The sequence below is a fragment of the Pipra filicauda genome, unplaced genomic scaffold (genome assembly GCF_003945595.2).
Source record: "Pipra filicauda isolate LSUMZ 115617 unplaced genomic scaffold, ASM394559v2 scaffold54_size4384275_pilon, whole genome shotgun sequence".
Taxonomy (NCBI): domain Eukaryota; kingdom Metazoa; phylum Chordata; class Aves; order Passeriformes; family Pipridae; genus Pipra; species Pipra filicauda.
This window is the reverse complement of record NW_024104698.1, coordinates 258,419-277,112: the sequence shown is the minus strand read 5'-3', so window position 1 is coordinate 277,112 and position 18,694 is coordinate 258,419. Positions and strand designations below refer to the sequence as shown.

At 35.3% G+C, this 18,694-nt stretch overlaps 1 protein-coding gene across 1 annotated transcript; it reads right to left on the bottom strand.

Annotated features, from left to right (window-relative positions):
* Positions 1-5,672: 5,672 nt before the first annotated feature.
* LUM (lumican) lies at positions 5,673-15,498 on the bottom strand. The gene is made up of 3 exons (XM_027738196.2): positions 15,090-15,498; positions 11,332-12,228; positions 5,673-6,572 (listed from the first exon to the last, which is right to left on the bottom strand). Exons 2-3 carry the CDS (start codon positions 12,206-12,208, stop codon positions 6,418-6,420), a joined length of 1,032 nt encoding a protein of 343 aa, XP_027593997.1. The 5' UTR covers positions 12,209-12,228; positions 15,090-15,498; the 3' UTR covers positions 5,673-6,417.
* Positions 15,499-18,694: the final 3,196 nt, after the last annotated feature.

Below are 18,694 nucleotides of genomic sequence, written 5' to 3'. Positions count from 1 at the left end.
TCCAGCACTCTGATGCAAACTGACACAACCTTTTCCTTTAAAGAGAGCTCTGGAACCCAGCTCCAGAGAGAATTCATCATCCACCCCTGTCCAAGCACCATGCAGCACTCCAGAGGCCCTAAATAATTAGGGTTGTGTTCAGCATTGCCTGCTCTTTTCTTGGATGACTCCCTGCTCATCATGGTGGCTATTGCAAATCCCAGTGATAAATGCCTAGTCCCCTTCTGCATTCTGTATATAATATGTACCTTATCTCATGGCTGTGATTTTCATTAGGAACAACATACCTCTCATCCTTTTGAATCAAGGGTGGGAATAAAAATATTGCAAGTGATGATTTTTCTTGCCCCAACTTAGGAACCTGAATAAAAAAGTCTCATTTTTATGCATGGAATCACAAATTCTCCTTGAAATCAATGCAACATTTCACATAATTTTGAGAACTTATTAATCTTACTGTTTAATTTTTTTTTGGTAGCAAAATGGCTGTAATGAGGAAATCTAAAAGTGAAGCTCAGGAAACTTTTGTTCATATAGTTTGAAAACCAGTCTACATAATAAGATGGATGGCAAATTCATGTGATGAGATACGGGAAAGATGAAAACTGGGAATTTTGAAAGACAGCACTTGGCCTTGTTCATCTTGAGGACAGTTTATTATTAAACTAGTTTACAAGGTATGAAATTTCTAAAGACTTCCAGTACTTCTGCCTGAAGTCTTATGCATTTTCCAGTGAAAGCATTATCCTCAATAGAAATATATTTGTATGAGTATTATTTAATATATTCCAAAGTGTCTTCGTAATTATTTAAATATGTGGTTTAGTTAGGTTACCCAGATAACATGACTGTCTTGTATGCTTTGCTCCACATTAGGACACAAGGAATAAAGACAAAAAGCAGCCCATTTTTTTCAAATCTAACAGCACATTCTCTTTACAGGTCCAAAGGCTACATGTCCAAAGGCTACATGTCAACTCGGTCACCTCCACAGTCATAAACACTTGTGCTAACTGAACAGCAAAAGAACTGATTGAGCTGCAGAAGGAAAGCTAACAGAGGCAGAAACCCCCATAATGGCATGGATCTCCTGGCATGGAAGCTCTTCACATCAGTGCTATAGTAGTATCTTTCTCTGCTAGGTGCTGGAGCATCAACCCCATCAAGGAGTCCATCTGCCTATTAAGAAAATTCTTGTTAATTGCCTTGCAGGCAATGTAGCTATGCTTAGAGGTGGACCTAGCAAGCATCTCCACAAGAGACAGGAAATGTGGGAGGTTTTGCATGTCTGAGGAAGAACAGAAACCTGAAATCAGCAAATATTTATTGTAAAGCAGTCAGTTAAGTTTTCTGGCAAATGAACATGCTAAAATTCAATCATTTTAAACAATGTGAGATTTTTTTCATGAACATTTTAAAATATTTTTAGACATCTCATAAGAATGGATTTAGACACTGTAATTCAAAATATCACTGAAGATTGCTTTCTTGGAGGAAACAAAAAGCTTCATGATCCTTTATCTTTCCTTATGAGGCGGGTTTGCTTTCCCCTGTGTTTATAACACCAAAGAGTAGCAATATATACTTTTTTGGATATGCCGCTGCCCACTGAAACCCTCAGGTCCTGATTATATGACTATACTAATATAAATTGATGAAGGAGTAAAGATATTAACCTCCCCCCCCCAAAAAAAAAAGGCAGATGGAACCTCAAGGGTCCAAACTGAGACCAACTGAAATCTTCAAAGCAAAGTGATTTTGTTACTCAGTGGTTACATTCTTCAGAAATTTAGTCTCACCTCTGAACTCATTCAAGCTGGGCACTTCAGGCAGGCCACCACTCTGAGAGAACTGATGGGATCCTTCTTGTGGTTTCAGCTTGTGTAGATATGGGCACTATTATCACCTGTCTGACCCACAATCACAATATGATCTCAGAAGCTGAAGAGTGTAGTGTGATGTAAAGTGCTCCAGCTTCTAAGACTTTGTTTTACATAATGAAGTGATAATTTGCCAGGGTACTTGAACCTGACCTTCCTACATTCAAGATGAGTGTCTTAGAGTACAGAGGTAGCACTCCTTTCTCTGTGTTAACTGATATTGAGCAGTTCAGACTAAGTAGAAAAGTGAGTTATTTATAGATGAAAGACTTAAGGCCTATCAATTAAGTTCTTTTCTTACAGATCAAAAATCTTTTAACCAATATCTAAATCTGAAAAAAAATTCAAAACCAAAATGTCCTTTATGAGCACTCTGTCCATTAGGATGGTAGCTCACAGGCTGTTTCCCTTATATTGTGTGGATCTCTAAGCATGATCACCAGTGCTATCCCACGTGGGAGAGTTAGGTGGGATGGATCTCTGACTTCACTGCCACTACTCAGTAGATCTCAAGTGTAAAAATGGGGGCAGATTTGCACAAGCCAGCTGCAGAGATTAAGGCATTGAAAGAAAGTTTCCACAGTTTCTGTCTCAATGGAATCTATATCTAAATGTTAGCTGAGTTAAGATTTTGTGAGTATCATGAGTGTTGGAATTATGGACTGGAACCTGAAATTTTCCACATGAATTTAATGCTAAACTCTTCAGCTGTAGAGTTGGTTATTAATATTAATTTTTTTCCCCATTGGTTACTAGTATTCTTAAAATCACGGATTCACAGAAATTATAAATAAGTTTGAAGGAACATCTGAAGGTTGTTTAGGTCAATCTCCTTTTAAAATTAAGGCTAACTTCAAAGACAGATCAGTCCCCCAGGGCACTGGTCATGCAAGCTATGAAAATTTCTGAGGATTTAGAGTCCACAGCCTCCTTGAGTAATCTGTGACAGTGCTTTATGCACTCATTGTGAAGAATTTTGTCATATGTCAGCTCAAATTTCTCTTTCTGGAATTTTTTCTTTGCCCTTTCATTGTGCGTCCCAAAACTGGACTCTTTTTCTATAGCACTCTTTTAGACACTGGCAGACAGCAATAAAACATGGACTGAGACATATTGTATATTTAGAGAGGCTAAGGGAAGTGACTTGGCATTTCCTGGAAAGGAGAAGGCTGAGGGAAGTTCTCTTTGTGGCCTTAGATCTTAGTGGTTCTCCACAAAACTTCATTTTGCTTTATAATCTCGCAGTTTCTATCATCTTCAGTTTACGGTTGTTGCAGTTGTACATATAACAGCTTAGACTGCCTTTCTGTATTATGTTTTGCCTTTTTGTTGTCTGTTTTCTAGATATTTTGGTTCATGTTAAGGAACTAGCTATCTATTCCCTTTCACTTAAACCAGAGATTTGCAGTAGAGATAGGACCCTGCCAGCTTCCTTGCACTAGAAGTACAACTCTATTCAACAACTGCTCAATCCTTTCTTAATCCATTTGACCATGTTGGACTTTAAAAAGCAGCAGAGTGCATGTTGGATTTATAATTCCAGTCCAAAAATTCATGTGACACTGCCTGTTCCTTCTAGGGAACTTCTGTAACTTAATCTAATATGAAAAATATCTTTTAAATCAGACAGTGCTTGCCTACTTGAAAGGTAACTCTATCTTTGTAAATGGCTGTGCAACACACTTGCAAACTAGTTCCTGAAATTTCATGGATAAAATTTTTGTCTGTTGCATTTGTATATTGTTGTTGTTTTTCATTATATTTGTAAGCAAAGTTTCCGTTTTATGTTTGCTTTCAAATTTATGTCTTTCCAAAAGTTCTTATTTTTTGGAAATTCTTCCATATAAAACTTCATGTGAAAGTCTTATGATAAGTTTACCAATTTCGACCTGAAAGGAGGTAAGTAAATTGTACAGCTATGCTATAGGTTGCATAGTATGTTGCCCTAAATTCTGGTTAATTTACCCCTTCTCTATGCTACTGAAACTGAGTTATTATCACATTGCCTACTTTTAAGTAACATGGTGAGTCAATTTTCAGGGCCTTAGCTCTGTTAAGTATTCCCGAACATCTACATTTCTACATAGTGTCTAGAAAATAATTCATGTTGCTTTCATAAATTGAGAACTAAAGAACATATATATTGTTGCCTATTTGTTTTTGCAAGATATGTAGAGATTGGGAGCTTAGTCTCTATAGTGATTTAGAACAATTCATTAATGCAGAAGCAGAAACTTGGGCTTCTGTGTCTCATAATATGAAAGCAAACATACAGTGTTCCATTTCTCCTTTGGCAGAAGGACTTTGTGTTCTGGTTTTTTTGTAGTGAGGAGCTTGCTGCATAATGTCATATCTTCCCAACTAACCATGAATTTCTGAACCACAAGGAAGAGATGTTCAAGATAAAAGTGTAGTGCCAAATGCCGTTTTATTTTACTTGTCCAAGTTCTCATTGAAAGGTAAAGACTTCCAAGTTTCTGAGAGAGGTCATTGGTACTGTTTGCTACTTTGACAAAGGGCTTCCTTCTATTGTATACCTTGAATAGAACATAAAAATATCTTGTGAACATCTGTGGATGCTTTCTTTGCAACATAAGGGTATTTAGAAAATACCTTCAACAACATTCAACAGGATAGTTCTAAACTATCTTGAGGTGGGCTGTTCTCAGTCTCACTGTTCACACTGTTTCATTTTGCATAAAGATAACTAGTTTGCTGAAACAAGCTGAAAATGAAAATAAATTTCTGTTGTATTGTTAGATTATGGCTATGAGGTGACAAATTTCATTATCAGTTTCTGCTCTAGAAGTCTTAATATTTTCCTGTGAAGGGGACAGTTGTGTTAAAATCTCTCTGGAAATGGTTAAATACTGTTTCCATTATATTTTGCTATTCTTTGGAAAGTTTTGTATGTTATAATGCCTAAGTACCATTCCATAGTGATTCCCACTCTGATGTGTTCAGAAAGTCCCAGACTTAGACTTCATTCTTCTATGAAAATTCCAGCCTACTTGTACCAAAGGTTCCTTTCAATCCTTCCTGTATGTGGGTAAAAAAAAAGCAGTAACACTTATGAATTCCAAAATGACAAAAATGAGGAGGGAAGTATTTCTATTGTTTCTGCATCTCTCCTTTTGTTTTAGTCCCAGGTTTCTTTGTGAACTGTGCATTGATATTGAACATCTGGAACTGGCAAAGTGCAGACTAAATGGTTTGGTATGGATTGGTTAAAGGTTTGGGGTTTTTTGAGAGGTGATGGTTTCTGCTTTTGCTATAGAAACTAGCAGAGTTTCTGTCTGAGTGTTTAATAGCCTAGCAGTTGAAAAGAAAATAGTACCCATGGGATGATCTGTGCTTGCAAGCCACTTATGGCTCTCAGCAACTACACATTTATTTTAGTGCGTTCCAGGATGCTGACAATATTTGGACTATTCATTCCTGAGCAGAATATACTACCGTGCCTCTACCATGTGTAGCTGCATTTTACTCACTCTCTGTGGTTCCTGAGAGATTTCATTGTTGTTTTGACGATACTAAAACATTAATTTCTGTTTTTTTCATAGTGCCATGATTCCCATACTGTAAACTTCATAACGCATCAACTAACTAGCCAACATAAGTGCAATGGAGCATGCTAAATTACATTTACAAACATATTGAAACTTCAAAGTAGAGAAAACAGTTTATTTAACCTTACAATAAATTTTAATAATAATAGAATAGCTTAGATTATATTGTCTCAACCTGATTTTTTTTGCAATGTATAAAAGAAAGAAACATAGTTGACAATGATAAGGACACAAGAACACTATTTGATATCTTTTATTTCCTACAAACTGGTTAAGAGTAGCATGCAATTAATTGAATAAAAATATATGTATATATGATTTATTTTGAAATTACAATTATACCAGTAAAGGATAAAAATCTTACCATGCAAGTTAAATGAAAGTATGACAAAAAGAAAAGGTAAAAATTTTTAACCTATTTTTTCCCTGATTATCTTTCACATATTCCATTAATTTAATAATGTCATAGGCTCTGAAAAGATATTTTCATACATTTTAAATTTTCTTAGATTGTTAAATCATTTTTTTCTTTATCATTGATAGCAATATATAAAAGGTATGGTAATTAATAAAGTTGGAGAGGAATCTTGTATTTACACAGGCCAGCTCATACTTTTCAGTATAACCCATGATGAAACTCACATGACTTCCATGTAAGTCTGGAACCAGCTGACATGTACTGCACGCATGGACATAGATTTCTCTGAGTGTTTTTCACTCACCTAGCCAGATGAAAGCATGTTTTGCACTATATCTGGTCATTCTTGTGCTTTCTAAATACAAACATTTGTAAAAATAAGCACACATTTCCTTATGGCTGCCAAGTGCACACTAAACATTAAAAAACAGAATGGATAATAGGCAGATTGACATTTCTTTTAAGGCATAACTTAATTTTAAAGCACTATCATGATGTGTTATTCCTGTAGTTACTGCCCTTAGAAGGGAATTGGGTAATCCCAGGTATCTCACTCCAGTGAAATCTCAGCAGCCACCCGAAGGCAGTTGTACATCTCCTGTGGCAGGTCAGCCCGAGTGAGGTTGTTTCCATCCAGGCGCAAATGTGTGATCCTGGAATAGGTCGTTGGTCCAACTACCTTACAGAAGCTGCTCAATGGGAACTCTGAATCAAAGAGAACAGGAACAAGAGAAAACATGAATAATTCGGACAAGTAGGACAAAGCCATTCTTTTTCTGTTTTTTTTGGGTTTTTTTTTAATTTTAGTTGGGAATTTTGCCCTTAATTTATTATACTATTTTTAATATTTTGCATATACAGTGATGTAAATCCCCATGAGTTTACTGGAACTTGACAGACTTGTGTTAGAAGATGTTCTTTCTATTAGTTGTGAGATGTTCAAAATTTATATATCATGATATATATCATCTCTATTCAGTTGAAGTATTATTTGGTTCACATACCACCAGAGAGATCTCGAATAGAAATCTGTCTTGTAAACTATGATCAGTATTAACTGTAAGCTAGAAATTAGATGAATCACTGAGGTTCTCCGCTCAGTATACATAAGCACAGATATACACATATTATAGATTTCTTTCATGCAAAGACCTAGTCTCAAGAGGCGTGTGTGAATAAATCTGATGTCCCCTGCATACAACATTGTGCAATTCTGCAAAGATGATCTTTTGTTCTCACCTGTGTTTTCTTTGAGTCAGACAGACAATTAGTCTAATGAAAAGCTCCATGACTACTAAAGAAGCAGTCTGAGAGACTGATCCCTCTTCAGGCCACTGACATGAGGTGAATTCATACAGAAAATATTTTAAAGGGATGAAGGGACTCCTTCGATGAACCTGTATACCAGCAAACAGATTTCATGTTTTCAGTTTCCTTTAAGTTGCAAAGCACTAGATCTCATAATTTCTGAGAAATCAAGTTAGCACTCTCAAAATTGGAAGCCATTTTAACCACCAATCATATGTCATTCGTGGACTTTTGAAAACACCACCTTATGTTTCTTTTCTACACGGCTATTTAACTCATCTAAGAAAATGTGATGACCTATTTCATGTTGTAGTACTACTGGAAGTGAAGGAAGTAGCTTTTGTACCTCCACATTAAGTTCTGGATTACCACTGGGTACTTCCAGGACTGGCATTACAATAATCTTTTGTCACTGATGTAACTGGGCTTTAGCAAACTAAGTATAAATGTACAGGCAGTTCTTTAAAACATGAGAGTTTAGGTAAATTTTGGACAGAGATATGATGTTAAGAATGAGTAAAGACTCATGTCTCTTTCACAAAATAAGTTGGTTTGAGTAGGGATTAAGGATATATAATTCAAATATCAGATCATGATCACCAATTTAATTAAAGCAAATCAAAACAATTTCTTATATTTTGTTTAGTATGCAGCCTTCTTTTGGAAGGGTAAGAGATGAAAAGCATCCTTTGAACAGTCTACATCATAATATAGTAAAATTTTAAGACCTCAGAACAATTCTGATACTCTTCTGATTCAGAATGTACCAGCAGAAATGAACTGATGAATCTTATGATTTAAGATCATATAGTCTGAGAGATGTTTATGGGATTATTTCTGTGTGGAATTTTGCTGAATGGAAGCCTAAGTTCCTGAAACTTTTAACTCTTTTTCTTGGCTATACCATTAACTATTTAGATCCAGTTTTCTACAGAGAGCTTGGGTTTAATTTATAAAGTTTAAAATAAACATGAATTCTAATATAAATTTTTTCCATTGTCTTGTCATTCAGGAATGACATGGTAAGTATTTTTTTGTTAAAGTCAGACATTAAAAAACTTTATAAATTTACTTGCTTGGTTGGGTTTTTTTCTTCCATATTGTTATTTTTGAGCATATATACTAATGTTTGATTGCAAAGAAGTTATGCTTATACAAGTTGGGTAGATGTTTAAACTACTCAAAGGGTGTAAACTTTGTGCCTGTAAACTATAAAATTTAACTGTTACTGAAACACTCATCTGTGTTGACTATTTATGATACTGAAACCACTTGGGAAATGGATGTAGATCTAGTCCTCACAGAAGTCAAATGAACTCTGTCATGGACTTCAGTGGGATTTTGCTCCACTGTTTGAATTTGGGTACTAATTTTTTATCCAGTTCATATAATTGTCAGTCATTAGAAGTGTATTAAAATATATTAAAAATGTTTGTTTTTTTACTTGCAATCTTCACTAGCAAAAAATAAGATAAGAGAGTCTTAATGTGCTGTTACCAGTATGATCTGAACAGGAACTGCAATCAGTGAGACCAGAGCACTGTTGCATAAAATATCTCAGTAGCTTACTTCCCCCTTTGTTACATTTATTCATGTTGCAGGGGTTAGAATGTCTTCCTGAATTTATAATCAGGTTCAGGGGCAGTGTACCTGGAATTTTTCTCACATATTTTCCCAACACAGGATTCCTGCATAAGCTGGACACTGAAAATAAGAAAGGTTAGATAAAAATTGGATTTGTATCTGAACAATTATATTCACACTAAAAGTACCTGTTGTCATAAGAAATTCTGATATTCCAACAAACTACCTGAAATATGTGGGAGAAAAAAAAAATAAACGAAGTAGGAGCAGGTAATTGTTTGATAGAGTGAGCCACATAAAGGACCATCAAGCACCTCCACAACTAACTCTGTTTATAATAAGTGCAATTGTGCTACAGGTCCTGATCCAGTCAATGGACAGAAGCAGAATATATAGCTCCCCTTAACTATCCTCTGGAACATTTTCACACTTCCCCATTTATACTCCATTTACATGGCATCTACTTGCTGGTGTTTCATGTGGGAGCAACAATTCTCTCCTTAATCCTTTATAGGTACAAATGAAATATGGAGAAGTCCATCTTTGGACCTTCTTCTTGTATCACCAAACCTCTTTGATTGTCATATTTTCCATCCTGCAAGTGTGTGTTTGTGTGTTTGTGTGTGTGTGTGTTTGTGTGCGTGCACAATGTATGTATATAATACTAACGGCATCTTAAAAACATGGTAGCTAACCACTGCTATTATTATACAGAAAAATCCACCCTTAAATTACCATTAATAGGAAATATTAAAAGACATTTCAATTTAGAAGTTATGGTTTAGGTTTGAGGTATGGAGAAAGCAAAGAATTTTATAAATCTTCCATGGTCCTGTGCTAGTTTGGAGGTCCAACCAGCATCAAGTACAATAGGTGATATATATATTTGACACCCACATTCAATATAATGGATGTGCTTCAATATAGAGATCAGAGGAGTTACTTTGAATTTGTCTTCTTTACAGTTTGTTATCTACTTTACACACTGCTTCTTGCAACACAAAGGATGACAGAACATACAGAAGTGAAGCCAATTCTGCTGCACATTTTTAATGTGCATGTTTATCAGCTCTTGTTAAAAAACCTCAGTCACTCAAATGAGGGTATTTCTCAAACAGACTTTTTTTTGTGTATACCAGTGCATAATGATTGTAGGAAGTTCTTGGTGAAACTCATGGACCTTAATTTAAAGAAATATTTCTTTTCTTTCTGGTAATATCAAAAAAGCTTAGTACCTAGGTATCTTGCAGAAGGCTCAGAACAATGTTTCTAAGCAGCAGAAATTACCTCATATATCTCATGAGAAACTAAAAATCATCATTGTTAGCTATTTTAGTAGTAGCAGAGTATCAGATGGAGTTCCACAGGTTACTGCAGTGCCTCAGGCAGGAAAAAAACTCATTGTTTTCCCTCATCAAAACAAGGAACTGAGATGCAGTAGAAAAGAAAACCACCATAACATTGAGGAAAATGTGAAACATAGTAAATATAAAACATTTCAAAAGGTCTTACCCTTCGTCTGGTAAGATCTGCACTAAAAATATTTGGCTTTAAAGGCCACATCTGTATGGAGTTGGCTTTGTATGGAATAGCTGACACTGATACTCTTAAACCCTTGATGGATGCAAAACAGGCAAACAAAAGGGGGAACTTTATAGTTTATTTTATGCCAGCTAGCAAGGTGATGTAAATCCTCCTGCAGAAATCCTGATATGGTGGATAGATCTCCCTCTCCATCAAGGACCACCACTGACAGGGGTGGTCTTCTGACATGATGACGAGATCTCTCCAGGTCTGCAACACCTCCTTGTGGACCCAGGAATAGGATAGCCTTGTAAAAGCCCTGCCTTAGTAGAAACCTCCGTGATTTCATGCAAAGTGTGACATTAATTGACTCCAGAAGGAACACTTTTCAAATCATGAGCGAATGGAGACAAGCTTGCCACTTGACCATATGATGTGTGAAATGGGAATAAAAAGAAGGAACGGGGCAGCTCTTTGGATTTCAGGATAGCTTTGGAGGGATACTGCAGGAGACAAGGGAGGAAAGAAAGAAAAGAAGCTCCTTTGTTGTATTTTTTTCACTGTCTTGTACCTGATACCTTACAAATTTATTGTCTTCTTCCTCTCCTTTCCCTCCAACACTTTCACTACCAGCTTCCTGAAAGCTTATGCATACCCTTAGCTGACATCTGTCTCTTCTTGTTGATTTAAGAATTCTGAATTCTTTTGCGCTAACCAAACTTTTCGCAGTTTTTTCCTCAGTTGTATAAGAAAACTCCATTGGATTCTATGCAGTTACTCAATTTACATGAGATGAGAATTTAAGCAATAATTTCCACATTAGTATAAAACCAGAAATTTCTCTCTTTAAGGGTATTTTGAGACACTATTAGATAAATGTCTGTCTTTTAACATTAACGTGGACAACAGTCAGATAAATGTCAGTGTATTAACTGTCTAACCAGTGCCATTTCTTCAGAGTGGTTCATCTATCATTTCAGATACCTGCATTGACCACCAGTGTCTAGTCTGTGGTTAACATTAACGAAAATATGCAAATTTAACTCACTGCTAATTTTGTTGACTTGGAGGTAGAAGTTTTCGAGGTTCTCACTGACAGTTGGAATGCTCTTCAGCTGATTGAAGGAGAGATCCAACTCAACCAATGATGTGATATTGAAGACATTTCCAGGTATTCCAGAATCTGTTAATTTATTGTGGGATAAACGTAAATATTGCAGGGTTTTGAAACCTTGGAAGTACTCATCAGGAACATTGGAAATCTGGTTATTATCAAAATACAGCATGAGTAAGGAGTGAGGCAGTCCTGTCGGTAGCTTTGTAAGTTGATTGAAGCTTAAGTCAAGATACAAAAGTGAATTCAGGCCTTTAAAAGCCCCAGAAATGGAATCTGCTTTCAGCTGGTTGTTCTGGAGGTGAATGACAGTCAGATTCATCAGCCCCTCAAGTGCACCAGGATTGACTTTTGTGATCTTGTTGTGACTTAACTGCAGGTCATCTAGAGTTTTGGGGAGTGGTCCAACAGCTTCAGTCAAATTGTTGTAGTTAATGTGAAGTTTCTTCAGATTCTTTAGTTTAGAGAAGACTCTTCCCTTAATTTTTGAATTTTCCAAATGGTTGTGATCTAGGATCAGCCACTGTAGGTCTGTTACATTATCAAACGCATTCTCTTCAATTCCCTCAATCATATTGTTTCGAAGATAAAGATATTTTATTCCACTTGGTACAATCGGAATGGTTTTCAGCTTAAGATTGTCACAATACATGGCAGTAGGGTAGCTTAAAGGACAGTTACATTCTGGGGCACAGACTGCTGCGGATGGCCCAAAAGGATCATAACCGTAATCATCTCCAGGACCATAGTCATACTGGCAAAAAATGCCACTGATCAGTAACAGCAAGACAGGTAGGGAGTCTAAAGTCATCTTTCTAATATGTCTTGTCCCTGTATGGTGAAAGGGAATAAAAAAGTTATAACTTTAATTTTTTGTCTCTTTTGGCAATATGCAAAAGTTTACCGCACAAATTATAATTTTAATATTATAATTAAAATATAATTATATTTAAAATTATTATAATTAAAAACTAATTATAATTTTAAAATAATTAGGCTTCCTGTTTAAAGTTATTAATTAAGGAAAAAATAGTGGTTTGTTAGTGTTACATTGTTGCTACTATAAACTTACTGCCCATCTTGTTATAATCTGCCTTTGTAATGCAAAACTACAGGCCATTCTGTTGTTGTAAATTCTTTATATCTTTCTGCATTCATTAAGTCTCAAGAAAGTTGATAAAGCCCAAGGTTTTTAAACTTGACAAAGAAGAATTTTCAGTTTTGCTGAAGGCTGTGCTCTGAGTCACTTCCGCCATTCAAATTCTTTTGAGCATCCTAATGTACTGAATTGCCTCATATCTAAACATGTGGTTATTTGACTTAAGTTTGAAAGAGGCAGGGAAGTTACAAACTGACAGTAATGATCTGCTGCATTGTGTGTTTTTAAGACATGTATAGCTTGAAATATCTTTTTCTCATGGATCATGTGCAGTAAAGCATGGTCCACTAAGTTTCATATTCACCTAGAGGACAAACTAATAGAAATAAATAGCATAATATCTTGGACATGCCAAACAACCCATATTACATATGTGTGCAGAAGGATACTCTATCAAATATGAATCTACAGTGGATCTGAAACAACTGATTTTCAGATAGTGAAAATGTCCTTAAAAATTCTCTGTATAACAAATGTGTTGATTACATTGTGTGTCCATTCTAAATCAATCAAACAATGAAACACTGGCTTCACAGAGATTTCCAGTTCACACAGAGCAAAGTATGTGAAAAAATTCAATGTCCTTGGGGATATTTTGCTGAGATTCAATATGAGTGGTCTCACCTTACTTTTTAAAAGCATATATTTCTCATCAAATACTCCACAAGTTGCTGATTAATCTGTGCAGATTAGTATCTTGCTTATATTTCTTACTACTCTAGATATTTTGCTGGTAAAGTAGGTCTAGCATCAGTAAAGTCAGTGAGCTTGCTTTGATTGTCACCAGTAAAAGATAAGGTTCCAGGTACTCAGCTGCTGTTCAGAGAGTGAGAGGATTAAGAAAATCCTTAAAACTTTTTGTTCCCAAGTAATTTCAGAAAGTATGTGAAGCCTACAAACAAACCACTAGATACTGACTTCAGATCTGGGCAATCTTCCACAGAGTAAGTTAGTCCCTGAATAAGGAATATGATTGCATATTTTTTCCATGGTATTGGTCCCATCACATTTAACCAATAACAAATCCTAGGATAATCACTGAAATATTAGTTATCAGTGTAACTTCCTTTGTCTGTTCTTCATTACTGCATAAGAACATGCAAACTCAACCTTCAGTCCCCTGTTGGTATAAACAAGTACAGCTGGTATGAAAGCAAATAATGCAGTAACACAATTCAGCTCATAATTTGGTCCTATTCTGGTACTAAACATTAAGGAAGGGACACCAAGGGCTTCTGTATTCAAAGTATAAAAGAGAGTATAGTGAACCCCTAGGACTACATTCTTTGGGTGGTATTTTTTACACATCTATGTAATTTTATAGCCTTAAAGATAAAATAACAGACATTATTAATTCAAATTCTATTGCTTTTCTAGTTTCAAATTTTATTTGTAGTGTTAAGTCTCATTATTAATATCATAGACTGACAGTCCTTTAAATAGTGTACAAAGTTTAACTTCTCTGAAGATCCCTGGAAGTAATTAAAATAACAAGTGTTTTGAATTAATTTATCAACAACATTTTAGAATGTATGTTACAATTCTGTGGTTCAAGGACATATGGGCATGCATGTGGTATAAAATAACAAAGTACATATATAGTGTTTTTAATTTGTTTTATTAATGAATTTCTCATTCAGGTATCTAAAAATCTGTCTCTCAGAAGTGTAAAAGGTTAATAGATTATGTACATATGCTTGTTTGTTGCACTGAATTACATGAATCCAAAAGATAAAATCAGAATACATTCTTAGACAGTTATCTTACAACATAAGTGTGTTTGAAATAATTGCCTGTGTTTGCTCTAAGCAGTTATATTGTAAAATACCTGTGAAAATATTTGTGAAGTAGCTCAGGAAACTTGTCAAATCATACTAAATGTAAATCCATGATTCTGGAAAAATGTTCACTAAATTGGAGTAGACATCCTATTCAAACTATTTTTGATCTTTTCTATACTACCTTAATTGTAAAGTTGTTGTGGAAAAAAAAGAAATATAAAATTATAAGTAAATCAACCTTAATTCTGTAGCACAACTTCTTACACAGTTTGAAAAAGATTATATTTTTAAAAGTTTCAACAGTAAAGTTAAAATGTACCTTAAAATTAACTAAAAAATTCAAAATATCTATAGTTTTCCTCTCATTGTTTATGTGACTAATTATTTAAATATCAGGATACCTTGCTTCTTTGTAGAATGAAGCAGAATGATTTAACAAATGGAGTTTATGGAGCTCTTACTAACAGATTATGAATGAAAAAATACACAATGAGTACTCTTACAAATTTCTTTGTACTGTATATCAACTCTTGTTCTGAAATAGAATGAAACAGACTGTAAAAAGATGCAACATTGATCTACAAAATATGTGAAGCTGTTTTAAGGAAACTGAGAAAGCAAATCCACTAAGCAACTGCTGATTTGTGCTCAGTTTACAAATTGGCAAACTTATCCTGTCATGTTTTCATGTTCCCACTGCAGCTACATTTAAATAGCTGAACATTACAGTAAAAACATGCAGCAGCACTTACCTTACTGCCTTGAAGCTGCTTTCCTTAATTCCCAGAGCAGATGCAATAAGAGACTGTATCGACCAATATATGCTCTTAACAGTGTCAGGAGATAAAAGTCTGCCAGATCCTCTGTGTTACAAGAGGGGAAAAGAAAAAAAAAGCCCTAGTCACGCTGTTCTCTGAAGCTGCTATGTCATCATGGTGATCTTGTGGTGTCGCATGTACAAAAATGCAGCTCTCTAATGAAGTGCAGGTGGATACCATATTTCATACAAGGACAACCCATCTGTTATTCCTGTAGGATGACCGAATGATATTTCACAAACCTGAGAAAATTTATAAACCATAGGCTTGTACAGTAATTTTTGTATTTTAGAGGGAAAACATTTTAGATTGTAAAACAAATTGCGAACAGGCTTTTGTTTTCCAACTTATTTTATACTGCTAGACATGAGCTAACACATAGCACTCAGACCTCAATGCTGCTGGGCTTCTTCAGCCAAGTGACTCATTCATTTTTCTGCCTTTTTCTTTAACTATCTTATGACCACAGTAAAATATCCTTAATAGAAGCTTTAGTTTAAGGATCAGATCCAAAAGATTCAGCATTGTCTTCCAATCATAACCTTTTCCACTTTACATACTGAATTCAAAGATTCTTCTGCAAATCATTGGAATTGATTTGGTCTGGAGATTTTCGTTGGTGGTTGAATGTGTGTTTGTTTAATAAAAACACATCCCAGGAATGGTTTTTCAGCAGTTACTGTAAACTCCCTTCATACATTTGTTCATTTTTGCACTTACAGCTTTCTCCTGCTTTTCAGAATCTGGAACTACTCAGCTTTATGTTGTCTGTTTCTTATTCCATGGATGTAGTTCAAGAATTCCTCTTAAGGCTTGGATATGTTATTTTCACGAGGCAGTGTCGAAAAATAATGCATTAAGACAGCAACTATTTAAAGTGGGCTTAAAAACTTCCATAAGAACATTCCCGTATCTCTAAAAGGTGTACATCTTCCCTTTTAGTGGGAGGCATCTTTTCTAAAAAAACATTGGATGGGGGCAAATGTCAAACATGCATATGTTTGCACACGTTTGTGCGTGTTTAAAATGCACAAGCCATTTTAAAGTGACTTGCATGTTTAATTGCATTTGATTGTAATTGTTGGGTGTAGAAGTTAGGGGGGTTTCGTCCATTATCAACCCACAATCTTTATGAAAATTTATGGTACAGAATGTGGCTGGGCTGAGAACTCTAGCAGCTTTCTGAAGAAGAGGAACCTTGGCGTGGGCGTCCCCCAAAATCTGCCGTTGATGCATTTCACTCTCCACACCAGTGAAGGTTTCTGGGAGCAGAGAAAGGCCAGTGCCTTTCCCTGAGAACAGGAAAGACACCAAACAATTACAGACCTCTGTACTTCTGCAATACTGCAATTAGCAAACAAATTTGCTCAAGACAGAGTGCCAAGTACCAGTGCAGCTTACAGGGAGTGAATGTGGTGCTTTTGGTGTTCTGACATAATGCCTGTCTCCCTGGTGTGGGAGAACCATTTACACATTGGGAAACATGTTGGTGACAGATCATAACTACAGTACTATTTGAATGGTGCAAATAAGTGAATGTGAAGAAGTGGTATTACAACAGTGAATTAATCTAAGTAAGTGAAAATTTGTGCATGGTATCAGAACTAGAAATGTAGAATTGGACAAAGCTGCTGTTGTTCTGTGTGTGGACAAACAGAGACCAGATGGAGTTTCTCACGCACAGAACAATATTTATTTGAACAGTACTCCATTAGTTTTAGTTGACCAAGGAAAACCTAAACTGTAGACTGGACTGAAAATTTGGCAACAAGCAGAAGCATTCAGCAAAAGATCAGCTGGAATAAGGAAAATAATTTTAACACAGAAAGAGACCTTTCAAGGCAATACTGAAGTTTTCTCTGTGAAAGAAAGTACATCAAGCTGAGCAATGAATGGAGCATAATATTTGTAAAGAGAATTTTTAAAATCACGGGAAAGGCACTAGTTGAGTTTTTTACATTTATGGATTTGTTTTGAAGGAAAAGCTCAATATTATGATAAATTAATGCATATTTTGAACTTTCAGTAATAGATGTAATTTTGCATTCGCAGTACAAATAGAATTGTACATTGTCTGCAAGTACAGGATAGTCTAGGCTTAATATGTTTTTGACACAGCTGTATTTATGCACCAGTTTTTTGTTACATTGATTTCTGTACATCCAGTATATATCCTTCTTCTCATTCTATTAACAGAAACACAAAACATGCATATCTTTGTAACTTGTATAAAAAATCTTCTTAAGCAAATGTGATGGTATTTTGCAATTAACATATGATAAAAGCTTGAGTCACATAAAGTTCAGCTGAGACATATTCATTCATATAGCTCCTGTCTTACTGACTGTTTTAAATTAGCTATAGAAATTGCAGTCAAGATGAATAATCACATGCCTCCCAAGGTTAAGATATAAACCAATAGATTTTCCCTTTTCTTTAAAAAAAATTTTACCATCTCTCCACTGTTATTTAATACTTTCCATTCAGCATAATTTTTATGCTTTTCTAATCTTATTGTTCTGATTCATGATGCTCTCTCCTCATAAACCTCTTTTCAGGAGAACAGGTAGGTATGAAAGCCCAGCAAATGGAGGTAGGGCTTCTTCTGCAACAAAGGGGTAGAGTGTGGGTGGGTGATTTCTTTTTTTCTGTCTCTGTTTTCTGTTTTGGGTTACAATTTTTTTGATAACTCTCAGAAGTCATGTGACAGTCTGTGAACATAGTCTAGCTAATTTTCAAGGAATACGCAAAATAATGCGTAAATTCATCTATGACATCCAAGTTGCAAACTGGTTATGAATACACTTCACACCTGATCATGTCAGGACATATTGATATTTCCCCTTTACAAATCCTTTGCTGTAGTTTGTTTTCTTTGAAATTAATTTTCTTCTTATTCCTCATTTATTCATTTTTCTTTGGTAGGACATATGATCAAGACGTATTCTCCTCTGATTTTCTTTGGCTTGTGATACCTGAACAGAAATATTTCTTTTCTGTGATACAAAGCTCCTTTTTATAATTCATAGTTTTGTGTCTGGAGATGGTCAAGAAGTCTAGTAGGTTGTAGCAAAAGAATCTGAAAGGAAAACTCACTGCAAGTGTATTAATTTGCAGTGGGCAAGATCTATCCTTCAAATATTGTCAGGTTACAGTGTCACTGTTTTGTCTCTTTGCTCATCAGTGATATGCTCTCCACCTTTTCTCTCTTGTAAAACTGTCTTCTTTATAACTTCTGTGTACTTCTGCCTACTTCTGCATAAATGGAAGTGCCTCCCAATCTATTTGCTTTTAATCCCCTTTTTCCCAAAAAACTGAAGTTAGCAAAACCTAATAGATATTTCGTTACCAAAACCTAATAGATATTATCTAATCCAACTGCTTTGTTTTCATCTTAAACCTGTGCACACATCTGGTACTCAGAACCAAGAGATTCGTGTGCCGAACATTAAGAGTAGGGTCATATAGCCCCAGAAAAATCCTTGTGGAAGTTCTCACATTGCCACATAAAAAAAGTAGTGAGGTTTTTCCACTGATCT

Excerpts from the sequence above, each read along its gene's own strand:
- LUM (XM_027738196.2), bottom strand. The coding sequence starts at position 12,208 with ATGACTTTAGACTCCCTACCTGTCTTGCTGTTACTGATCAGTGGCATT. Across the intron at positions 6,573-11,331 it reads CCAAGTCAACAAAATTAGCA|AGTTCCCATTGAGCAGCTTC; the intron begins GTGAGTTAAATT and ends TCTTTGATTCAG.